This window comes from Patagioenas fasciata, chromosome 9 (assembly GCF_037038585.1).
Source record: "Patagioenas fasciata isolate bPatFas1 chromosome 9, bPatFas1.hap1, whole genome shotgun sequence".
In the NCBI taxonomy this organism is placed as follows: Eukaryota; Metazoa; Chordata; class Aves; order Columbiformes; family Columbidae; genus Patagioenas; species Patagioenas fasciata.
Window position 1 is genome coordinate 30,525,659 of NC_092528.1, and position 26,052 is coordinate 30,551,710.

Here is a 26,052-nt window from a genome sequence, read left to right on the forward strand (position 1 = left end):
TGCAGCCAGGACCAGCTCCTCGGTGTCACACGTCCCCATTAGCAGCTCCCACCACACCAACATCTCCCCCTCCAAGAGGAACCCCATCAAATTTGAGCTCTCCCCTGCACTGCCGAGGGCCTGGGGGAAGACTGGGATTAAGTGGAACCAGCTGCTTCCACCTTCCCCTCCTCTCACCTGCCTGCTCGTTTGACCCACTGCAGGTGACCAGGAGTAATCCAGTGGGGCAGAAACAAGCCATTCTCTCCCATGGCAAAACACACGTTTATCGGGCCGCAGAGGGACCGTGGATACAGAGCAGGTTATGCCAGGAGCGCCGCTCTGGGCTCAGCTGAAGGTTTTGCTGCGGAGCAGACACAACGAGCCTGAAGGTCCCAGCCCAGGGACCCCAGGGCCAGGCTCTCGCCACCCTCAGGGCAACAATTTCTTCCTCATGTCCAGCTTGAATCTCCCTCCTTTAGTTCAAACCATCACTGCTTGTCCTGTTGTAATGTGCTCCTCTAAGAAGTCTGTCCCCATCTTCTTTACCGGCCCCTTTTAGGTACAGAAAGCTGCAATAAGATCTCCCCGGAGCTTCTGGTGTCTTCGGTGGGATGAGCAGCTGAGCCCGGTGGCTGCTGAGTGTGTGGTGGGGGCTCTGCCGGGACTCGGCGCTTCAGAGGACTCGGGGGGCACGGGCTGAGCCGAGAACACCAGCTGCTGGCATCGAGCTCGTTGTGGTTTCCTTAACCCCCCCTGAATTCGCACTCGTGGCTCTGAAACTGTTGCTGATCCCACTTCAGAGAAAACCCCTGGTGCGACAATTCCAGCTGTTCCATGAGATGCTGCGGTGCAGCGGGTGGAACCATCCAGACCTCCAGCAGTGCCAGCTCTGGGTGTGCCGTACACCCGTGACGTCACCACTGGGGTTGTGACGTCACTGCTGGGCTCGTGACATCACTGCTAGGGTCATGGCATCACCCCAACAGGAGTGTCGGCTCCACAGTTCTGCCCCACGCGCTGTCCCTCATCCCCGCTCTGAGATACAAGTCTGGAAAATACAAACATACCCCAATTAAATGGGGATGATGTGCTGACAATTATTTTAACGGATCAACCATTTAAAAATTCATTTAGTATTTAGTTCAGCCTCATTAAGTGCCAGCAACATGAATTTTCATCCTGGACCAAACCGAAAACCTCATCACAACGAGGCTTTGGTTGGGGTTTCTTTCCTGAGAAATCCGTTCCCCAGAGTGACCCCCTTCACCGGGGGTGTCCCACAGTGACAGGGACGGTGACACAGACCTGATGGCTCCGGGAAGGTGGCAAAAGGGACCAACTGCTTGCCCCGTCACTGCGGGGGGGCCACCCGGCCTCAGACCGCCCCGGACCGTGTCCCGTCCCAACCTCGTCCTGGTTTACTTAAGGCTGGTTTTAGTACATGTATTTATTTGTGTTGGCCTGTTTGATCATCCAAAGTATGAGCATGATGTCAATTTTAATTTCTTTCTGAAATACAGTAATTAAAAATAGCGCTGGGGAGAATCTCTTATTTGATACATTTGGGGTGAAAACTGTCTGGTTCTGCTTATCTAGAAGTGCCCATCCACGAGCTTCGGAGATCAGGGCGTAGGCGCCGTTGGAGCCACTCAACACGCACAGGGCACAACTGAAATTAGACTCACACACCTTACTTTTAACCATGAATATTTACTAACATAAATAAACAGTGTTTTATAACAAAAGGCACAGATTTGCAACTATAAACAATGGAAAAGTATTTACAATTTGCACATACATAATCAAACAGCAAGTGCACAATTGGTCACTTCAGATCTTCTAGATTTTGAGATTTGCCTCCTTCTGAGCAAGAAATTTAATCAGTTCTGCAATGTCTTTTTCCACAAAAACCGCTACCCATGCCAGAGCAGAGAGTTCATTCAGATGAACAATTCAGCAGCGCAAGTGCTCAAATGGAGACGGTGTTGCTAACTTCTTCGTACTGGATAATAAAATAAGGGTAGCTCTGATCGTCATTAAAAATGACAAAAATCTGCGGCTCAAAGTAATTGTCCACGCAGGAGTCGTAGAGGTCGCTGGTGATGCTGCCGGGGTTGACGGGCGGGGGTCTCCTCATGGTGTGGTTGCCCACGGTGTAGCGGCCCGTGAGCACCTTGGCCAGGAACATGTAATGAACGCCCTTGGGCGACCGCTTGGAGAAGTTATGGGAGTAACTCGCTTTCCGGGCGAAATAGCTGCCCTGCCCGAACATGGTGGCGTGCTTCCCGCACACGCGCGGGTCGAAGTTGTGCTTGCAGATCCCGTCCACCACGTCCTGGGAGGTGCCGTGGAACAAATGCCGCTCGTTCATGATCCTGTCGAGCCCCGACATTTTTTTGGACATGTATTCCTTTTTCCTGGAAGAGAAAACGGAAGGTGGAGATGAGCGGTCGCTGCATGGGAAAAGCCGCTGTCACTACGGCTCCTAAAGCGTGGGTAGCGCCCTGGGGAACAGCAGAGCTGCGAGAGATCGGCAAACATTCCTGTGCAGAGAGCAGAGAGGGTCTGCCGCTTCCACATGAAGCTTTTGTGTGAAATAAGCGTGTTTTAAAGCACCCCAGCTGATAGTGCCCGCTTATCTCTGCCTTTCACCTGCATGCTCCAGGAAATCTCCCTCAGGGCGCAAACAAGGGCTGTGCGGAAATTCCATCCAGCAGGAACGTCCACCCCTCCACTTGCCCTGAGATTCAGCTTTTCCCGAGAAGGGGGAACCCCCAAATCTCATTTTACACCAGCGACCAAGCGGTGAGGGGATGGGAACTGTCAGACATGGTGTCTTTGGTTACACTGGACCGGCTGACACAGATTTTGTGTCTGCGAGGGCGCTCGGCTCCTGGGTCAGCGCGGTCAGGGAACCACGGCACTCGGTGGTGGTTGTCTTCAATATTGAGATTATTTGATGAAAACAACCCCCACTAATTGGGCTTGCAAGTGAACAGAAAGATTTTCCAACTAGATACCCTCGAAGCTTCTGTGAAGATACATTTCACAGAAGTTATCAGCAGAGAGTACATTAAACCTCGTACACACGCAATTTCAGGGCAAGATATTTTTCAGATAAAGTTGCTCAACCGAAGAAGCTCCTTTTCTTCAGAAAATCCAGAGTTTTATGTATTCTACTTAATGACCAAGTTATATTCGGCAGCACAAATTATATACTCTAAGGTATTTTTCCACTGCTGTAAAATAATGGTGTTTGCATTATCTTACCTTTTATATTTCTCCCAAAGAAACTGATTCTGCACTCGCAGAATCTTCAGAATTTTGTATTTGGTCTCGGGCACAGTCTTGTGAAACAGGTTATAAATGGTTCTATAGCTTTTATCCTCCTTCAGAACAGGCACTTGGATGAAGTCCTGAGCCGGATCCATCCCGATCCAGGTTTCGGGGTAGAAGTTGGGTGAAGTGACGGCTGTTGGGGACAAGACGTGCGAGGACGCGGCTCCGGCCGGCGGGGAGGACACGGGGGGATTCCCACCTAAGGTCCTGCGGGCAGGAGAAGAAGGCTGGGCTTAAAATTCACCAACACGAGAGCTTCGAATCACGCTTATTTCATCACTGGTTCTTAAGCAATCGCTGCTCCTCAGTGCTGGAACAATTCACGTCGCCGGTGCGTGTTTGAAACAACCACGCCAGCTATTTCTGCTGCTTTAATAACTCCTGTGTCCACCCAAACGAGGAACAAGAGCTTGGCTTTCAGGGATGCTGTTCCACGGATGGAAATCTGGGGGTTAAAAGCCTACTGTCCTCATTCTGCACACACTGGGGAGATAAACTCCAGACAGGCAGAACGCCACCAAACACAACTATTCTGTGCATTAGCTATAAATCATTAGTGATTTTAACATACAGAATAAGATAACGCGGCAACATTCACCTTAATCCCTTTAAACAAATAGAAAGCTGTACTGTCTTGTACAGGATGAATAATGATGACCCCAACTAACAGCATTTTATAGGCAAACCCTGCGTGCTGGGCTGTGAGCGCTGCCCAGTGTGGTGCTGGGGGGGCCTCTCCGGGTTTCAGCTGCAGGGCCCACATGGAAATTTGCATTTGCTGCTGATTTGCGTGCTGCGGGATGGACCTGCGCCCCACAGCACCAAAACCAGGCACCGGTACGACCCAGCTGAGCGCTGGTACGATGGAGATGATGTTGGTGCTGCAGAGAAAAGCGGCTGAGGAGCAGGGACAGTCACCTGCTGTTCAAAGCTAGAGGGAGACCTCACTTTATTTGCATGGATTTGACTCAACCCATAATTCTTCCCACTGTTTAGTAGTTTAACAGAAGCCCAGAAGATGGATTTTCTAAGTATTACTATTAAAACATCAGTGTCCATCATTACAGTGTGCATTTAATTAAAGTCAACGGGTAAAACAATATTCCTGTAGAACTTAATTCACTCGCGCTTGGGCTGAAGAGCAAGCCCAGATCAGCAATAAGTTATGGATTAATGAGGAAGACACCAAGCACAATAAACCCTGCAATGCCCTGGTGTACTTTGCTCGCTGCTTCTGGCTGGTGTAAATTATTTGTAAGCCATTAAAGTGTCTACACTTTTCAACCCCTACCACCCACTTCCCACGGTTTCTATTCGAGAATTCTTTGCAATGTTATAACTGAGTTAAGCAGGTGGGAAATAAATCTCAGGTAGTGTTGTGTGATAAGTGGAAGGGAATACTGACTTCTTAAGGATAGCTCCTGTAGGTATTTAAAATATTATTCACTCTCTGCTAAGAACTGGTGGATTTTTAAGTGAGTATTACAAGGTCTTTAGGTAAAGAAAGTACAAGTGAGTTTTAGTGCAGAACAGTAGCAGTGTCTGAGTTCAGTTTCTAGACGTGGCAGCTGGCACGAGGAGTTATGGTCTCGCTAAAATTAGCGGAAATTGCATCACGTTAGTGTATCTCAAAATTATAGACTTATACTACTGTAGAAAAACAGTCACTGGTAGCAAAACACCCGGAGAATATCTCAAATATCTCTATTTTTCATTAAGGCGAGGATCAGAATGACCACAACCAGAAGGTGCGTGCTTGGTCTTTGCCCTCGCGCCCTCCCAGCGTCTCCCTAATGAAGTTTGGGTTTTCTTCCTGTCAAACCCTATCTAAAAACGTTTCTAACAACCACGTCCTGTGAGGCTCTCCCCATGTCCCTGGTCACCTCGCAATCAGCTGCGGTAATGACCCCGCAAGCTAACGAGGTTCCAGGCCGCCGCGCTGCCGGGCAGACCAACAGCTTTGCTAACGGGACAAGATGTTCCTAACGACCCAGCTCCGACAAAAACGTTCCCAGCTGTGCTGGTGAGATGACAAAACCGGTGTTTTTATGAGCTGTAATCAAAACCGACAGCGATGCAACACCTTCTGCGCTCTGCCTTGGACGGACGAGCCTGCTCACCCCCGGATGAGGCGACAAGAGCAGCGCAAGTGGTGCTTTAGCTGTGCTTGGAAATGAGAAAATGGTTCTGAATGCTCATTTTGATGGGACCGAGAGCTGGTGGCCTGGCGATCGCTCCAGCCCGTGGGACACCCAACGCTGGGCAACACTTGGGCAAACTCTGAAGAACATCCGCGCTTCTGATGGTCTGCAACGCACGAGGCACATCACAACCTTGAAGTAACACACGGAACCTCGCAGGAAGTTCCTCAGATAATATTTACCTTGAAAAACGACGAAGCTGCCAATATGGCCAAGATATGTTCTTATTTCTTTTGATTTTTCTACCCAGTGATGCCTATTTCCTTGCCACACCTTCAGGAATACGACTCTCCTGGACGTAACACCACCACGAACAAAGGCGAATGCCCATTTTGGTGGGATACGTACTGTAAAAACGGCATCAGCACCACGCAGGAGCGCAGCAGGGGCCTCCTCTTGATCTCTCGTCTGAAACACGCGTTTTGCTGAAAGCCATCTTTGATGTTCAGGATATACTGGTTGTGCCAGGTAACAAACCGCACCTCCTTCAGCCCCCGGCAGCTGGCTTCTTCTATCAATCTCACAACAGGCTGGTGCGAGGAAATTAAAACATACACGTGAGAAATTACATGCTTACAAATGAATACTTTTTGCCAGAGACCTCAATTAATCCCTCTCTCTACTCCCCTCAATTAATCCCTCTCTCTACTCCCTTCCCCTCCTATCTGCCTCCTGCTCTGAGACACAAGTGCATTTAGACCACTGGAAAACATTCCCTTACCTGTTTGAAATCCAACCAGGCGGATTTCACAACTTTCCTACGTAATTAGTGCTGGTGTCAATGCATTTTTACACATCGGGCGTTATTCCTGATATCTAACCTAAAACTCCCTTGGCACAAATCACGTCTTGTCTCTGCTGAATGTGAAAAGCAGCAGTTTGCTGTAGCGCAATCTTTCACGTACTAATATATTCTCAATATTTATATTAATTTCGACACTAGAGAACTCAGTTCTTTTAAGTTCTCCTCGTAGGTCAAATATCCTAAACTTCTTGCTCTTTGTGGTGCTTTCTTGCAGACTCTCATCAGTTCTTTTCATTTGCAAAGCCCCAAACTGTGTGCAGTGCTGCCCTGAGCCCCCTACCACGCTTATAAAGGCAGCGTGATACATGAAAGAGATGAATGTGATCTCATTTGCACCGGTGGGGGCATTTCTGGTACTGCCAAAATTGTAAGACATGGACGAGGCTTTATTCAAGATATATTCCTTGGTCAGCCTCTGCGTCTCCAACGTTTTTGGGCATAATTCAAGGCGCAGTCCAGCAGAGCAGAGTTCTCCTTCATTATGGTCCTCAACAGCAGCTCTAAGTAACCTTCCTGAATGTTTGCAACAGTCTAAAGGCGTGTATATAGTTCATGGTATATACTGTACAGGGAGCTGGGAGGTAAACGTACCTCGGAATATTCTCGCCAGCCAAAGTGGTCCCTGCAGAAGTATTTCCAGACCGTGTAGTGGCTGGAGCTGGAGCTGGGGCAGGATGGCGTGGACAGGCGCCGCATTTGGTCAAACTCAACGGTCTCGTATAACTTCATGGCATTCAGATCCACCCAGAACTCATGTCCCCTGCAACCAAGAAGAGAAACACGGAATTATCATATTTTGTAATCAGTTCTAGAAAGATGACTCGGAGAAAACAAGAGCTGGTGTGGACCTCCTCGGAGACACCCTCGGTATGGCCGTGCTCGTGTCACACAACACGGGCACCATGGGGACGTCCCATGAGCTTCAAGTGGGGCCAGCACAGAGAGGAGTGCGTTGAGCAGGACACTGAAGAGCTGCGAGGGCAAAACATCTCTTTATTAAAAGTTTCTGTGGAACGGTGGATGTTTTCCACCATTCTGCAGACAGTGGTGGGAAAGCAGAGTCTTCAGCACAGAAAGCACAAAACTCAAACCCATCTGACTTCCCGGTCCGGTGGTATTTATTCAGTATGCATGAGTGGTACCAAGATCAATATCCATATCCTTGACATTTCCAGCATGCTAAGTAAATCCAGCACACAACCGCATTTGGTGAAGCAGCCACGTCCTATTCCAAAGGTTGTTCTTGAGGAAGTTGGTGCTTCAGGGAAGAGGAGAAGACGTAAATGGCTCCAGATGAGGAGCAGCTGCTGCCAGCGCACCGGGGAGCTGGAGCATCCTTCATCAGGTGCCGCAGACAGAACGAGGACGATGTGAAAGCAAACGCGACCCCGCGGTTCGGAGGAATATTGGCTCTTACGGAGTAGCTCTATTGGTGCTCCACAAATCAGCGCTAATACACAGCTTCGCACAAACTTACCGGAGGTTTCAAATTGGCCCAGCAACAAGAGGGGGCTACAAATTAAGAACTGAAGTGTGCGCCTTAGCTAAAGGAGAAAATAAAAGTGCGTTTCCCCTACGTTTTACAAAGTGCCCGCGGAACAGCTCGGCAAACAGTTTCTAACGCTGCTTCATTAGTCAGTGTTAGGAGAGACACCAAATTAAAGAACATTCCCAAGGAAAGCAGAGAGTTCTAAAGCGCTGCTGATCGTTAGACTGGTTCATTAGCAATCAAGAGCTTAAGAAATGCACAGAAACTGAAAGCAATGCCAGTCATATTCATTCCCCACAAAAGGCATTTTTTAGAACTGGGATTAACATATTTCCAAAATAATGCTGTTTACATAATTAGCTTGCTACTTTTATAATCTCTTTGCAAGTTGTCAGCTTACTGCTCATTAGCAGCCACCGAGCTCTGGCAACTGGAAACGCCGCTTTGAGACCATATCAAATATTTCCTTTGAATTCCTAACAGCAAACATAAATCAAGCTGATATTTGCAATCTACGGTTGATTTGTAAAACTTTGGCACATTATACCACGGGCATCAAAGTTCTTTGTGTTTATCCTCATCAATTAATTGCGTTTTGGTCTGCGCAGCGTTAAGCACAGGTTGACGTTTTAATCGCTTTTCTGATAGAGACAAAAGGATGGGTACATTTAATTGTTTTCAATAAGCTTTCATACGGACTTAAAGATACAGAATAATCCCAAAGGAAAAGCAGCACCGACCAAGATAAACGCTCGGTACCCAGGGACTGAAATGAATTGTAGGGCTTAAAAAAAATACAGGCAGTTTCTGGAGTGAAAAAACGAAGAGCAGATCACCCCACCTTCCTGGTATGTACTCACTTTGTTCCATAACAACGAGCTACAGCCTGCTCCATTGGAAAACAATGTGTGAAACCATGAGGAAATCATCCCTCTGAAATGCCAAGCTGCGCTATTATTTATGGTATTTGCAGGCAGCACCGCAAGCATGAGGTTTGGAGGAAATTCCTTCAGGAATAGATTTTAATGCTGCTCTAGGGACGTTTGCTTTTTCTTATGAAAACGCTGTCATTGGTGAGAAAAGTGACTTTAGCAATTGGTGGTGTTGATATTATCGTTCATATTTGGAGTGAGGAGCTGGACTCGCTGTTTGGGGTTACGCTGCACCTACAAATCCAAGCCCAAAATCAAGACCCCCAGATATTGGTGCTGCACATTATATGAAACAAATACACCAAACCCAAGGTCTTTTCCAATACAAAACCTCACAATTCGAGCATTCACTCTCACGTTGATCTCTCTTCAAGTCAAACCCATGACACAGTTCTCCCTGCTCCCAAGATCAGACACCAAGAAAGTGCAAAGAAATGGAAAGCCTGTTCTTTAGAAGGAATTTATTGTCTTTTAAAGGTGGTAAAAATGCTGAGGATTATTTCATTTCATTAGAACTCTGTATGTTGCATGTGCTATCGTGAAAACCGGTAATGAAAACAATATTTGCAGCAGTTCTGTGCCAACGCAGCGCAAAGCAAAGAGAATTGAAAACGATGCACCAGCAAGCTGAACTCTTTGAGAAAAAGCAACCACATATTGGTTAATACCCTAAAAAGTTAAAGGTGTGTAGGATGAACTCCTAAAAGCCCAGGTTGATGGTGTGTATGCAGAAAAGGGTATTTGTGTGCAGACGGGCTCCATCTCCCCGTCTCCTAAGCCTCCGCTGAAGATTCGTAAGGCTAACGACAACTTCCACTGAAAACAGCTTCTCCGAAAGCTCAACATTTTTCTGCGAAACCTGCACGGAACGTGCCAAATTCTTCCTCAGTGCTGAAAAACACCCTGCTGTTTGGAATTTGTTCCATTTTTCAGCTGTTTCTGCCTCTTCTTTATCAGATTCCCCCCCCTGGAAGCGGGGACGGGATGGTCATTGCTCTTCGCTGACACCAACAGTTCCCCATGGCAAGAACCCGGGCAGCGAGCCCCGAACAGCTGATTCCAGCCCTTCCAACCTTCCTCTGGAAGCCTCTGTCCAAGACACGAATGCTCTTGTGTCCCATTCCCGAACAGAACCGCTCGCTCCCAGCGCAAAGGTCCCGGCGGCCCTGGGTGACCCCCCCCAAACTCCAATCCTGCTACACCAGGGGTGCTTTTCAAACGGTGTTTCCATTTCTCCCCTTGGTAAAGTGGTCAGGATGCTACTTCCCATTAATTTTAATGGAAAAAATAAGTGACAAAATATATAAACACCCTGAAATCCACAAGTTTTATTTTTCCCGAATACTTTAGCTAAAAACTTCTAAACTCCACACATCCTTTTTACCTAAGGATAAATGATGCAGAATAACACTGCATTATTGTGTACAGCTGAAAAGTGTAGAGAAACACATCGAAAAAGCCACACTATGTCCCCAAAAGCCTACCTGATTATAGCATTGGGAATAAAGAAAGATACTCTTTTACCAAAAAACCTTGATTCATATAAAATCTATATTACTCCCATGCTCCTTTACCCTCTTTAACAGTGCATTTCTCTATTCTGAAACATTAACTTTTGCAAATTGCATTTACAGGCTTTTAAGCTCTGAAATACTAAAATATATTCAGTAAAGTTGTTTAATAACAGCTTTTCGGTTCAAGCACTTCCTCTGTATATTAAAAAGTCTGTTACCAGCTTAAATAATGCAAAGCCATGACACAAAATGACTTATGATTCCAGGCAGTGATGCAGTGATCGCATTCCTGGCTGTGGCTCTGAAGAGCAGGGATGAAAGCAAATGGGACACCTGCACCTCCCAGCTGCCCCAGGCCTAAATATAGGTGAAAACACCCAAATTTAGGGTTCAAGAGCAGGAAGAATGCAAGATGCTGAAGGTTATGCATGGCAGGTCCTTTGGCGTAACACCGCTTTATCTTGTGATCGTGGGATAGCGCTTTTCCACCTCTGAGGTACAGCGTACACCAGCTAAAGGAAAGGGCATCCTCCATCATGTAGAGATGATGGATAACGTATAGAACCAGCAAGACAACCGTCCCACCACCCCCTCGGCACCGTCCCCAAGCGACAACGGGGCCCGTTGCTCTTCGTACCCCCCTTGGGCGGTTTGTGTTACGGAAAAGGAGAGTTCTGCAGCCAACGTGATTAAAAAGCAAACAAATCCCGTGGTGTCGCTCATTGAAGCGTCTATCTGCAGCCACCCATCTGGAGAAGAGTGGGAAGGAGCTGGCGAAGGCTCCGGTTTGTCAGATGTTTGGGAAAGCAGGGAATAGATAAACGACCTTGGTGCGGGAAGCACTGCCCCCAGTGCCTGTGCATGGCGCACGGCCCCCAGCGCCCCCTGAACAGCAACCGTGTCCCCGTTCGCTACGGAAACATCGATCAAACCCTCTGCAAACACCACAAAACTTCGCCTCGTCTGGTTTCTGAGGCACAGAATTATTATCGCCGTTTTTCCCCAGAAAAACCGGACGATAAAGCAGAGTCCAAAGTCCCACGGATGAGCTGCGACAGAGGTGGGAACAGAGATTTCTCGAGAACTTCTGGTCACTGACTAACCAAATAAAGCTCTCTGTTTATAAAATAAAGCGGTTCAGCGGAATTATTCGCACTGAAAGAATAAACATCTTGAACTCTCTTAAGAATCCGGCACACAACCCCAAATTTGGTGCTGTGCAGTTCAAAATACATTTCCACAAGCGCCCGCAATAGCACAACCGGGTTCCCCAAATAAGTTACATTTTCTTTGCACCCTAAGTATAAAAAATAACACAAAGATATAATCTCTCAGTACACTGAACTAGATGGGTACCCCTAGTAGCAAGTTACAATATTGAAGTGGTTTTTTAGATGAATGCAGCCTGCTAAAATCAGGATATTTGGGCTCGCTCTTCCTTGCATTCTCCCAAAGAACTTCAGTCCACAGTGTGAATTTCCTGTGCTGTCCATCCAGTAAGACAAATGTTCTCTAGGTGTTATGTACAAATAGATGACGAGGAGAAATGTTTTGCAAGTGCTGTGAAAACACACGTGGTTTCGAAGCCCAAGTTCAGCTCTGTGTCATGAGTCTTACCGCAAACAGGGCTCCGAAAAGAAAGAAACGCGGCAATCAGCAGAGGTGTGGGCAGGAAATGGAACCCGGTTCCCATCAGAACAGCTGTGCTGCAGAGCACGACTGAGAATTCAACGCCACTTAGGTGATGAAACTGTTGATTCTCTCGCTCTGACTAAACCAGTTCCTCCCTGCAACAGCAACAACCTGAAAGCCACCCAGGGGAACTTAAAAGGTCCAAACAGGCATGAAAAGCTTTTGTACTCGGGGCTGAAAGATCAGTCCAATTGAGCTCGGCAACTGCAGATGTCACTCAGGCTTTGGCGCTTCCTGCTGACCCAAAATCAACAACATTTCATCCCTTGCAGGGATCAAGTGTTTAAACTCCACCATACGAAACTGAACTTCAAGTCCATCCCCTTGGTAGGATCTGTGTTTTTAAGCAGAGGTACTGGCAGTTTGCCATCGGAACATCAGAGCTTAGACAACAGCAGCCAAAATTTGCTCCCACTAAAACCAGTATGGATTCCACGGGAAGTACCGGTAAGCAAGGGCCCAGGTGATGCTTGTGAAGGGACATTCTCCACAATACAGCAATAAAAATGCAGCCGAATCCTCGTTATCGCCCTAAGGACCGGGAAAGGAAAACAGGAACCTTGCAGCGAAGCAACACTTTGCATCAGGGCACGAACAAAACGAGCTGGCAAATCAACCCCACAGCCTCGATCTTATCGGGACCTCATGGTTCTCACGCTGGCGAGAGGGGCAGCAGGTGACAGGGCAGGAAATCAGTTTCATACTTTGCTTAATCTGCTCCCTCGTCGTGTCACGCTGCTTCTCTGCTGTGACCGCAAGCCATGCAGGAGGTGTACGGTGAGAAACGAGAACGATACTACACAAAGAGCTGCCGCTACACTTGGAAGGCTCCACCGCCACAGAGAAAGAAAAAATAATAAGAATAAAAATCAATATAGTAGTTGCCTTCCTGCTTTTCCTATATTTATTTTTTCTTCAGTTGGAAAGGCAGCTTTTCCTGCCTTTACAATTGGTGACTGGAGGTGCTCGAAAAGCAATTTTCTGTGATTTTCACAGCGAAAGGGGCCAGCCTGACTCCATGTTTGTCCATCCGTACAACTGCTGGGATGCTGGTCCAGAGATACACACGAACGTCTGGCCCCAGACCTTTTCTGGGAGGAAAAGAAAACCATTTAAAAAGTCCTGCAATCGCTGTCCCCACCGCGCTCCCAGCTGCGGGTCGGGGCGTTGGGGCAGGGCTGTGTTTGTCCTGCTCTTCCCTAAAACCCCGTTGGCCACTTGGGACAGGAGGTACCGGCTTCAAATGGTCCTTTGGTGCGAATTCCTGCTAAGTTCTAAACACCCACATCAACGAGGATGACAGATGCACCCAAACCTTCCAAGGATGCTGCGTGCAGCAGAGGATGAAGACGGACGTCCTTGGCTGAGGCAGATCGCTGCTTTCAAAGGTCTCCACGCCACACGTGGACACGTTTTGCGGAGAGTTTTGTTTCTTAGTTTTGATCATCATATCGGTAGGTGATCCAGAGACAGCATAAGCACAGCCCTGAGTTGCAACAGAGTTGACACAGGATGGGGTTTTCACGTTTGCTTTCACAAAGCTGCAATAAGAACATTTCTAAAGCACTGAGATGGAGCCTGAAGTTTCTTTAAAAATGTCCTGCAGACACACCTGCTCCTTTTTTTAGAATTCTATCCAATCTCAGGACTACAAATACCTCTGAGACCAACGATAATGAAGCTGCACCAATCCCATCCGTGCTCTCCAGCAGGCACAAGGCTCACACTCACTAGTGACCACCACTCCTGGACCTTCCAGCTGCCAAACGTTCCATCCAACGCTTCACGTCGCACCCTCCACGTGCAGCTCCCCAGCAAATGACTCCTTTGTACATCCGACTACAAGCACCAGATTTTGCACTGATTACTCAGCTCAAATCCCCACTGATCTCAACAAATACGTGCGCCAGCTAGGAAGGAACCTCACGACCGCTGCTCTTGCTAAGCAAACAGTTGTAGCGGACTCTTTGTGTTCCCCATCCCTCCCGAGCGGGCAGGCAGGCAATGTCCCGCCGCCGTGCCTGCGGATTACCTGGGAGCAGCTCTTCCGAGCAATCTGCTTCCCCGGTTACCAACCTTTGTTTCAGAAAGGACTGTTTTATTACCCGAAGCACACCGGGAACAGACTGACCTCGACCTGAAGCCAGGTGACAGCTGTTTCCAAAACTGTCATCTGTTTATTGACGCGAAACAAGAAAAGGGATAGAGGAGTGATTGCCGATTCCTGCGGCAGCTCAGCGGGACACTCGTAACTTCCCTACATTTGTATAGCTAGGAGCCAATTAGTTTTATTTCATATGTAAATGATACTATAAAGTGGAGCAAATAGGAATTCATTGAGGCGCGCTGTTATAAAGCACAAGGCAAACACTTCTAAAATCACTTCACATGCTTTTTATTTAGAGTCTCCGTCTTGCATTCCTTCCAGCAAGGAATTAAAAGAAGTTCAAAACCATTCAGCTGTGTATAGTCAAGAAACGCCACCCACAAAACCGCCAGGCACAGTGAATTTGGGCTGTTTTCTCATCTCCGGTGTTATCAATAACACGCGAGTGATCTCGCAGGCTGCGGCAGCTGTGCAGATCTGAAAGATAACTCCCCAAATTTAACTATTGAGTTGGTCAGACGACCTGCGCAAGTCCCTGAACGACTGAAATGCTTCCACTGTGCTCTAGACGGTTTTAAAAACACATGAGCATAATCCAACAGCATCAGAGAAATGAGTTATTCCATGAACACAAGGGCAAAGGAAAACTAGTTTCCTGTGCATTTATTTTTGTCCTTACTGTTCCTTCCCAGTTGTCTCCATGTGCCCATTGATGACCCATTGGGGAACACACAATATTTACTCTGAATTGATCCAAGAAGCCCGCATGGGCACTGAGTAATCAGCCCGGTGCTCCCAGGCAGAACACGTACCAGAGATCCACCTGCTCCTCCCTGACCGCAGCCATCGCTTCTGCCCTTTCTCTTCCAGCCACAAGGAGCCATTTCAGAACACTCAGAGAACTTAGAGAAGAAAAATTACATCAAAGGAGCCATGAGAACCTGTTGTTTCATGTGAGTTGTGATACGCCGGGGTGCGCGCGGTTGAACGGAGGCACAACACACAGCGATGTCTCTTTGCCAAGAGGAAGGGTGGAATTTTCAGCCAAAAGAGCGGGGGGAAACCGATGGGTCAGGAACTTCAGAGCTGCTTTAAACGAATCCTCCTGTCATCACGAATGACGTTGCTCGTTTTGAAAAGCGTGATGGGACAGGTGTATGCGCGGGGAAAAGCTGCTTGGTTGTGCAGCCAAGTATTTCCCCTTACTGAGGAGCAGCTGAAAATATCCCGGCGGGTGCTGCGGAGCGGGAGAGCGGCTCCGGGACGTGTTCGCTCCCATCCTCGGCCGCACGCTGGAACTTCTCCAGGGCCTCTCCTCACATGGAACACAGCGCTTCCAAGTATTTAACCTGCTCAAGCCCAGATTCCCTCATCTGCTTAGAACGCTTGGTATTTGGCTTTAAATGCTCGACAGATTTAAGAAAGCAAAAATATAAACCTTTTATGATAAAGTTTTATATTCAGTCTGAGGCCAAACTGCCACAAGTACCTGAGGTAGTCGGATTACAAAGTAACTAAACAAAGTTTACCTCCTGCTTTAAAATCATATTCCTTTAGGTGAAAGGCAACGACTTAATGTATATTTTACATTACTCATCTAAATAACATTAAGATCGATTTATATAAATAGCTACTTGAAGAACGTAATATTTTAATTTAGAGCTTAATCTCTAATAATAGTCCAACACCTTCTTGAACAGCCCAACTTTCTTGGAGCAGCAACGATGGCAATATTATGCATGCAGACGGTAATCGCTACTTAATATGCCATATAAACCGCGTTTAAAACAAAGGAGAGTAAACAACTACCACCCACTGGTTGTCAGGCCGGCTTCTGCGTGGCCTTTCTTGGCCGTGCAAAGTGCTGAGCAGACATTTCCTTGGTGTGTGCAATCTGTATAGATAGGCCTGTAAAGCCAGTCTGACCACAAGAGATTAATAGCTTTAGCCAAATAATGCGGTAACCATGTGAACCAGGAGCTGTTCCAGCATGTTTGCGAGCCTCTCGGCAAGGTTGGACACGCCGCTATCTGCATCTTGTTGCCAGGAGACACAACATCGCCCAGGAACAGAAGGGAAGGCAGGTTGCAGTGACCACCAGCCAACCCCACAGAGTCCCAGCGAGTCCCCAGGGAAAGGCTCAGCAGGTCCTTCTCACACCACAGGTTGTGTTAAGAAGAAACTGCTGGCAACACATAGTAAAACATCTACCCTCCACTTCAAAAATCTAACTTAAACCCACGGAAAGGCTAAGTTTAAAGGCGTATGAGATTCAGAGTTTGGAACCAGAAGCTCTAGTCTTCAAAAAAGTTTCTCTCCCAGGTTCTCCCTGATACTCTTCCACAAACATGGTGCTCCGGATGGGGCTCTGAGCAACCTGGTCTGGGTGAAGATGTCCCTGCCCATGGCAGGGCTGGATGGGATGACCTTTGAAAGCACCTTCAACCCAAACTATTCCATGATTCCAAGGGGTGAAATACACACAAGAGTTACAGAATTTGCCAGTTTGTCAATCCACAGGAAGGGTATATCATAAATTTACAACAGCCATCCAGCCTTGCGTTGGGGTACGACCTTGTAGCGCTGACTGAACCAAAGACCTTCCTAATGCCTTGTACGAGACGGAAGAGTACAGGCCATAAAACTAGGAGCTCAAAACAGAATTCAGTTAGAAAATACTGCTGTGTAGAGTAATTTTAGTCTTGGTAGGCTACTTTTAGCTGAAGAAAACTCGCAGACACACATCGTGCAGCCAGTTCAATGGGATAAAGCGCCCTTTGCATCCAAAGGACCTGCCTGTGCTTGGACAGCGGTTTCACACCAATGGCAGCACCGGGAGCTCCCGGCTCTGCCTTCACCCCCCATAACACGGCGTCACGGCCCCAGCAACACCCCCAGCAGCTCCTGCAGCTCCTTCCCGCCGACACAAACCACACAGAGCAGAAAACCCACCAGACTGGAAAGCTGCACACTCAGGGCCGCGGCGGACACGCTATTCACCATCTGACGGGCTGGAGTTGACTAAGCAGTTACAGAGCATTGTTGCTTTTAAAATTAATCATTCTTAGCTCCACGGTTTAGATCATGTGTGTCGCGATGGGCTCTGTGACTCAGGCTTCAAAAGGAAGACTCTTCACTTGTTTGCACAGCACTCAAAAAGTACTTGCATGGGCTTCTCGTCTACATTTGCTGCTTTGTTTTCAGAAATCATTTAGAATACTTGGAAAAAAATTGAAGTTTCTCTGCTGTAAAACACCGCAAATTTTATCTGCTATACAGTTAAAAATTTTTTTTAAATAAACAAACTGGTATATTACATTTTTTCAAGACAATTCTAAAAAAAAATATGATTATTCCCTCTTACATATAATTCTCATTTCCTACTTCACTTTCATTTTCAGCGTGGGTTATCTATATTTCAGTATTGTACTCAGTAAAAAGGCCGAATGTGTAAGGCTGATGGAGCCTGAGTTTTAGTGCCTAATCCAACATCCAGCGAGGTAAAGCCTCACCTTGACTTTAACCACTACACTGGGTCTCTGCTGCCTCATAAGAAATCTCAGCACAGTAAGTGGAAATTAAAAGATGAAGGAAGGAGGGATATATATCCTTTCTTCAGGAGGTGGAAGGAAGAAGAGGCAGTGAGAACAAATCCCAAGGACTCAGATGGCAAAGGCGGTTGGAGGTTTTTACTGCGCAAGTGTCACTTTGAACTGACTGGGACTGGAATGAGTGGGACCAGGCCCACAGACTATGGCCGGGGAGATAAGATATGAGACATCCGCATCGTATGCTTCCTCCAGAAAGGAAAGAAGAAAAAGAGCAGTCTACACCCTGTGCTCGTAAGAACACGGACTGTATAGACCTGGTGAACCTGTCAACAGCAGCACTCCCACCCCTGCTCAAAATGGAACCTGCATTATAGAAGTTGAGGGTTTGTTTTAGCTCTGGGGGTGCAGGATCAGGGCTAAACTGGTAACATAACCAGGGAAACCTGAAAGCTGGTTTTTAATTTCAGAAAACAAGTAAACACTGCTATGTATAGAGGAAACAATAACTTCTAATAAATGGTTTAACATTCTCAGATGACAACTTAAACAGATGATCGGCATTTCTGAACATATTGATCAGGTTGTTCATGGTGCATCAGCTGAATCATCACCATGTATTATAAACTATATGAGATTTCCAGTCAAAGGACTTAAGAGAGCACCTGTTAGAGTTCAGTTGCTTAGAATGTAATGATGAAAACCGTGTGTGGAGAGGCTCCAATCAATCTGTCTGCACAGCAACAGAGCAACTGCTCTATCATTCCTGTTTCAGTCGCTGCAAAGGCTCATTCACGCTGCCACTTTTTCAAATCCAGAGAAAGGACTAATTAGGAACAAGTACACGTTACACAACAGCCTCTGTCAACTCTCGGCTTCTACAGAACTGAAGTTGTCTTATTTCACGTGCTCCAAGTCCTTCAGCTTCAATGAATACTTTGCAGGTGCTAAACAGCAGTTGAAATAGGCATGGAAGAACTTTCTGTTGTGGCAAACTTGTTAGGTGTTATTCTGGTAACATCATCAGAGAGGTTTATAAAACACTTGTATACAAAACATGGGGAAAAACAAACACACATTCTGCTCCAGTTCTGCACCGCTGCTTGGTTAAGCACCCTTGCTAGTAAAGGAAGAAAACTCAGATACCTACCGATACTTCACTTTGATCCTGTCGTTGTCAGGGTTGCAGTAGAGTCTCTCCAGATGCTCCTGGGCATCATTGGTGACACTTTGCCAACTCTGGGTTGCTGTCCTCCTCACCTGCCAATGGTACGGCAGGACGGTGTGATGTTTGGGACAATCGCTGCCATAAACACAAGTGCCCTGGAGAAAATCCACACAGATCTCGATCCCGTCTTCCTGATGGGTGTGATATTGCAGCTGGTTCAAGAGTTCAAATACCAGATCCAGAGAAGCTTCTTCACTTTTATCCTGGAATATTCCAGCACTGAACTTATTGCTTGGGTTCAAATTGTATTGCATTGGACAGCTATTCTCTTGGAATAAGCCAGATGTGTAACTTTCCAGAATCTTGTCTGGGAACAAAGGACAGGCCGCACCATCGCCAGCAGCGGGGTGCAAAGGGTGATCCTGGAATGATTCATTCCCGTGCTCAGCAGCGGGTCCAGGTGCAGCTTCTGGTGGGAAGCCCTGCTCTCCGGACTGGCCATCCTGCTCCGGGTGCCCAGAAGGAGGATGAGCTGCTGGCAACTGACTCTGCACATCTGGAGCTGCTGGCATCAGCACAGTCACGTTATTTTCTGGTTGGGGGCAAGAAGTACCAAGGTCCAGCGTCTTTTTCACAGCAGGTTCACATAAATCACTATGACCAGCACCTTGGCCTCGGGGCACAAAGACCCGATCCAAGGTCCCAGCTCCCAGCAAACTGGTAAAGATTGGTTGCAAAGCCCGCAGAGTTTGCGTGTCCAGTCTCTTCTGCACTTGCTGCTTCTTCTTGAAGCAAGGCTTCACTGGTGGGATCTTTTCCGACACTCTTATCTGAGGAGGAAAGTCCTCTGGAGGAGGGCGCTTCACCGCCGGGCAGCGAGCCTGCTGCACCACGCACGCTGGCTTCAGCTCCGTGTCCATCGCACACAGACTTTGCTCTCTCCAAATCACTTTCAAATGTCCCAGAGCCTCACAAGAACCAATCTAGGGCAGAAAGGAAAACAAGACAGTTAATCTCTCTAATTGCTCATGGTTGACACGAACAAGATCACCCCTGGAGAGGATTTTGAGCCAGCGACAGCAAACTCCTCCCCTCTCTGTGACTGTGGGTAGCTCCTAGGCACGTAAAGCATGAAACCAGCTAAACTCAGGCTAATTAATCCCAAACACGCACTCATCGTCTTCTCACACATGAAATCTCAGACACTCAGGCACGCACACACGGTCCCCAGAGGGGGGGCAGGAAAGGGGGATGGTCTGACGCGCTCCTCCTTGTCATGATGTTTAATAATAAACAGCGCTCGAGTTCATTATAGCCCACAAAAGTGAACATTGCATTGTTCATTTTTACGCCTCCCTCACACACGAACCTGAGAACAGAAGCATTAGCAGATGTACAGCCCTGAACCTTCCCACCACGCTTTAAACATTTATGCCTCGTTTCTTCTTCCACCAGATAAATGGGCAGATATGCACATTCCCATCCTATTCCCATATATACCTCAGACATACACATTCCCATTCCACTCGTATGTATCTCAGATGTACATATTCCCATCCTATTCATATGTATCTCGGATGAACACATTCCCATCCTACTCCCATATATCTCAGATGTACACATTCCCCTATATCTCAGACCCACACATTCCCGTCCTATTCCCCTATATCTCAGACCCACACATTCCCGTCCTATTCCCCTATATCTCAGACCCACACATTCCCGTCCTATTCCCCTACATCTCAGACCCACACATTTCCATCCTATTCCCCTACATCTCAGACCCACACATTCCCCTATATCTCAGATGTACACATTGCCATCCTATTCCCATATACCTCAGACGTACACATTCCCATCCTATTCCCATATATCTCAGACTCACACATTCCCCTATATCTCAGATGTACACATTCCCATCTTATTCCCATATATCTCAGAGGTACAAATTCCCATATACCTCAGACGTCCACATTCCCATCCTATTCCCGTGTATCTCAGACGCACACATCCCCATCCTATTCCCCTATATCTTCCCTCATACACCCTCCCACCCAGCAGCATGGTCGGGGAACTGCTGCCTTCACCTATAGGAATGGCAAACTCCCCCCTGACTCGCACGGGGCCAGGATTTAACCCCGGGTGCTCCAGGCGCGGGAGCGCGGCGCTGCCAGCCCATGGGGCCGGTGCGCTCCGTGCCCGACACTCCCCGGGCGCAGGGCCCGTCTCCGTGCCCACGCCGTGACTCACAGCGCTCCCCGGCACACACCGAGCTCAGCTGCCTCCTGCCAGCCTCGCCAACAACTCCAACCGGGCAGCCGAGGAAACAAAGGGGTGGTTACTCAGGAACAGGTGAAAATAAATAACATGTCTCATATGGGACCAGGAAGCAAGCTCTACACCTTTTAATCAGCAATCTTGTAATGTTTGATTACGTTTAATTAAACCCTCTTCCATCTCCTCGCACGTAGCCTCAAAGCTCAGAGTGGAGCACTTTAAGGATTATTTCCTGGACAAATGCATTCCAAGCAAGGTAACTTCTCACTGCAAAACCAAATCCCAGAAAACATCACATTCAGCAGTAATTTCTTACCACCGATGTTTTTCTCCGGAAAATTTCTCACCTACTCTTCCTTATTGTGGAACATTCACTTATAAAGCTATTGAATTACCCTGGGAAACAGCACGTCAGTATTGCCAGGAAACAGAAAAAAGTTGTACTTCTCCAGTTTCCCACTTTTTGATTAAATTTAAAGCAACCAGTATATTTGTTTGCCAGTTAAACTCCAAAATTGCTGGTATCTCTCTTATTCTCCCACAGACTCATCAGGTAATTCTCCTTCTAAACCATCAAGGGTACTTTAAACCTTCAAGTAACTTCGAAGGTTTAAGAACCCTCAACTCCCAAAGGAACCAGACGCTTCACTTCACGGTGCCCAGGTTTATATTCAAGAGGATCTCAAGGGGCTCAAGGGGCCCCGCTGTGCCAAGGTGCTAAATAAGTGACTTCTGGTCGTTTTTCAGCCATATCTCTAATGCTATTTTGATTTTGCTATTGCTCCCTTGATTAAGTTTTGCTGCTCTTTTTAAAGAACTGTTATCGTATGGAGTTGAATCCCCCGCCAACTCTCAACATAGAAAGCAGTGGGAATGAGGAAAATCATAATTTGTTGACATTTCTATTTCAGCATTTTACCGTCCCAAAACAGTCGCTATTATTCAGAAAGAACATGAACAATCAGCAAGAGCAATGCTATCTTTGCACAATCTGTTTAAACAGAGGAAGATCTCCGGGTGGGAGACTGAGTACACACCAACCGCACCTCCTTTTCCTATGCTGAAGAAAGAAAATCTAGTGGTCCTAAAATACTAATAACACATAAAAACTACAACTAAATACCAAATCTAACAGCAAGAGCGAGCAGACCCTGCCGGACACACCGCCTCCAACTTTCGGCAGCTTCTCCGCGCTGAAACCTACCGGCTGTGCTCCTTGGAGTGAAATTCCAGCTTTTGACCCAATTCCAGGGCACCTCCAAAACACGATCGGTTTGGTGGCGGGGTGGGGAGGTAATAAATAAGCTGACCGCTGCAGCCGAGCGCTCGCACGCCGGTATTTCCACCTTAAAAATGCCGAACCGCCCGTGGCGCTGGAGTTGGCTCCGGCTTCCCAGGAGCCGGCGGGGGGACACGGTGCCCGGAGCGGCAGCCGCTCTCACCGCCCCGCGGTGGCTGCCACGCCGCCCCGCAGCTCCTCACATCTTCTCCTCCTCCTCCTCCTCGCTGTTTTAAATATCGCTTCCCCGGAGCGCTGGGCCGGCGGCTGCGAGGCCCGGGGAGGAGCTGCGGAGCTGCGGGGCGGCTGCTCCCGCCCCCGGGCCCGGAACCCGGCCCGGCCGCTCCGCCCCTTCACCCCCCCGCCCCGAGGGGCCCGGGCGGACAGACAAAGGCGGGCAGGCCGGAGCGTGCCCGCTGCTGGTGGGGACAGCGTCGTGTCGCACGTCCCCGCGTTCCACCCGCACCGGGGACAGCGGAGGAAGCGCAAAGCGCGGGGACTCGCTCACCCTCAACAGCAAAGGGTGAAGAACTCCCTCTGCGTTTGGTTCAGCACGCGTTCGGTTTCACCTCCCTAGAGCTCACCAAGAAGGATTTCCTGAGGCAAAAATAACCAGAAATGGGGCACGGCGAGCGCGTGTGCGGCTGCACGCAACGGACCCGCTCCCGAGAACGCGGCGCTTGTCAGCCCGCGCTGCGCTGGAGTCACGCACCGGTTGCAATGCACAGTCCTGGCTCCGGCCAACGATAGCACGCCCAGCTTCCAAACGCGGCTCAACTTCTCAGCCCGAGTTACTCAAAGAACACTAATTAATGAGTAAGAAGCAAACCAGAAGCCCATCCTGGAACAGAGTCACCGTGACTCATTTTCGGTACCTACCGGGTGTGAGCTCAGCTCCCTTCTTGCACGGGGCCTGTGCTGCTTTAGTTACCGCCTGTGACACGCCAGGAAAAAGAAAGCATGAAGTACAGCACATATACAGAATTACAGGAAGCTGCTATTTATTTATAGGTGGGATTCGTTACGGGCACAGTGAACCGTGCCGTGTTTTGGCAGCACGCTGTGCGTGTGACAGCGCGGTGGGTTTGTGCCGCAGCTGGGGCAGCAGCCGGGATGCTTCCCCGGTGAATCACACGCGCGTGGTGCCGGAGGAACTTTCCGTAGGACACGTCCGCTCATTCACACGGACTCCACGCCACCAGAAATAAGCGCATCTGCATCACTAACCTGGCCAGATAAAATAACTTCTGAAGAGGTGAATGACTTCAGAAGCTGGGATTTATGTTGATGGAACACCTATTATCCGCGGTGCTGTGTTCTTTTTAAATAAAGCCACTCTCTCATTCCTTACGCTCAGTGATTTTACGAAATTACGTATGCAGAAATTACAGGCATCTGGAAAGAAACTGTCATTTTCAGATGTCATAAGCTTCACAGCGCGCTTTGAAAATGCTGCACAGCTGTGTTTATAATGCAGGGAGAATGTGCCATTTCCACAAACAAATTACAAAAATTGCGCTTCGTGCAGTTGGAGCTGACTTCTTATAGAATGACACAATAGGGGCTGAGGAAAGCAAGCATCCGTATCTACAGCAGCGGAAAACAAATTATCGTCTCTAAATTAATTGAACTCCTGAGCGTCTGAAACATCAGACAGGCAGAGCCTTGCCCTCTGTCTGGACGTGCAAAACCAGAGCCTTACCAAGCACGGTGACTGGCGATGCGTCACCTCATTTAGAGACGGATCTGTACACACTCGCATTTATCTTCTATTGCCAGAAGAGAAATTATCTGTTTGTAACAGCTTATTTCATGCCGGAGATATAAATAAGCAGCACATATGGCTGAGCTGCACAGCACGGTGCGCAGAGCTCCCGCTGCAGTGGGAGTGCGGGGATGGATCTGAGGGAAGACGGAGGCCCAGAATAACCATCTTTCTCAAAAGAAATGTATAATTAAAGGAAATACATCACAGCACACCAGCAGATCATACACCCACGAGGAGGCTACCCCACACAAATATATCAAGAAACTATGACCACCATCTACGTATGATCTCATTTTTAAATACACATTTACGTCTTAAGCAAGAGAAAGAAAGCTTTAATTATTGCTCTGAGACAGTAAAATGCATCGGAGTGAATGCAGTAATTTACAATTCTGACTTGCAAATAATGGAATAATCAGTATGCACACTTCACTTATTTACTGATGAGAGGGAAATGTCTTTGATTTAAATGTTCACGCTAAAAAAAAGGTTCCCAGAGCCCAACACAATTTTTTCCAGTAACAGAAACAAGACCTTTGCAATACCTGCACAATGAACACTATTAACTCCTTCAAACACACCCGACAGGAAGGTTAACTGGCCTGATGTCGGACATGAAGTGAAGCCAGTAGATCTTGAAGGGGGCTGGAAGGATGCTGGGGACCAGGTGGCACCTCAAGGTGTGTGGCACCTGTCTCACAGCCTCCTGCTCTCTACATTTTCAGTGAGAAGGCAGAGAAGCAGTCACTGCCACAAGCTCTTACTTTAGCTCCATGTATTTCTGCCCGATAATCCAGCAGAAAACCGAGCAGTTAGACTCCACATTCTGTCTCCACAGTGAGCTTAAGAGTGGAATACACCACCGTTTGGAAATCAGGCAATGGTCAGAAGGCCCTGATATAACCCAGTTCATAGAGAGTCCCAGAAATCAAAGTCTGATCTTTTTGACAGTTGCAGTTCTCGTGTTCCCAGGATGCCCTGACCTTGCAAACTGCCTCTTCACGACCTTCGTTAGGCTGCTCTAATGCAGCACTCCCTTTCAGGTACACGTTGTGGAAGAAATAACTGTCAATGTACTTTTCAAGGGAAAGTGAAAGTTCCTGAAGGAAAGTTAAAGCAGAGGGTGACAGTGATGCTGTTACAGATGTGCCCAGTGCAGTAACACGGGGGGAAAAGCTCTGGTTCTTGTCAGGTAAAGGTAAAACTGAGCTGTGTTAAGAGATCTTCTGCCATCAGAAACTCTTGGTAAGCAGTGGGTGTGGGGAAGCCCCCTCCTTAAAGGTTATAAATCCCTGCAGATGCACTTGTGGGAACATTATGAGTTGACATTTTGGGGAGCAAAACCAATGCAGTATATAGACCAACATGCCTCAAAACCTTTTTCCGCGGATTCTTTGTAACCAGGAAAAGAAGTTAATGAAGTTAAAAATACTTCTCTGTGTTCAGGATATCTTTCCAAACTGCATTATCTAGCTCTGTCAACCATCCAAAACTGCTAACACGTTTACATTTTCGTTTTCTCAATTATGGAGCAGGTGAACATCGAAACTACTGAAAAGAATAGCAGGATGTTATGTGGCATTATGTGGCACACAACTTAATACCTCTGGCAGCCTTTCCAGATAGAGTGACTCAAGGTCATTGTGCAAACCCATCAGTACGGCAAGACTACTTTTCATTGATAGTACGACAATTCATTTCATTGATAGAACAATCATCACAAAACCACTGCGATCATTGCGAGATCTTGCTACTCAACACACAAGTTGCATGACTGAAACTCATGCTTATAGGAACTTAATGGGTTGGAAGGTAATTTATTTTGAGATTAGGTACAATCCTGTTCTTCAGTGGTCTTCGCTGACTTCAAGGTGTCAAAAAAACTCCTCTAGTGAGGAATCTCAGTGCCACTGTCCCCCCTGTATTTTAGACATACAGAGTATAAGCAATT

General features: G+C 47.6%; 1 protein-coding gene across 6 annotated transcripts in view; it reads right to left on the minus strand.

The window, feature by feature from the left end:
- Positions 1 to 1,672: 1,672 nt before the first annotated feature.
- TIPARP (TCDD inducible poly(ADP-ribose) polymerase) overlaps positions 1,673 to 26,052 on the minus strand; it is a 36,354-nt gene continuing 11,974 nt past the window's right edge. For 4 of the 6 annotated variants that reach the window (XM_071812770.1, XM_071812771.1, XM_065844206.2 and 1 more), the window contains 5 exons: positions 18,760 to 19,760; positions 6,919 to 7,087; positions 5,871 to 6,052; positions 3,253 to 3,528; positions 1,673 to 2,399 (listed from right to left, as the gene is read on the minus strand). In XM_071812770.1, the coding sequence (XP_071668871.1) occupies positions 1,952 to 2,399; positions 3,253 to 3,528; positions 5,871 to 6,052; positions 6,919 to 7,087; positions 18,760 to 19,760 (2,076 nt within the window). In that variant the 3' untranslated portion in view covers positions 1,673 to 1,951. Of the gene's footprint in view, positions 2,400 to 3,252; positions 3,529 to 5,870; positions 6,053 to 6,918; positions 7,088 to 18,759; positions 19,761 to 22,258; positions 22,623 to 24,035; positions 24,236 to 26,052 lie in introns of those variants that run through there. The other 2 variants (XM_071812772.1, XM_065844207.2) reach the window with 2 other exon arrangements.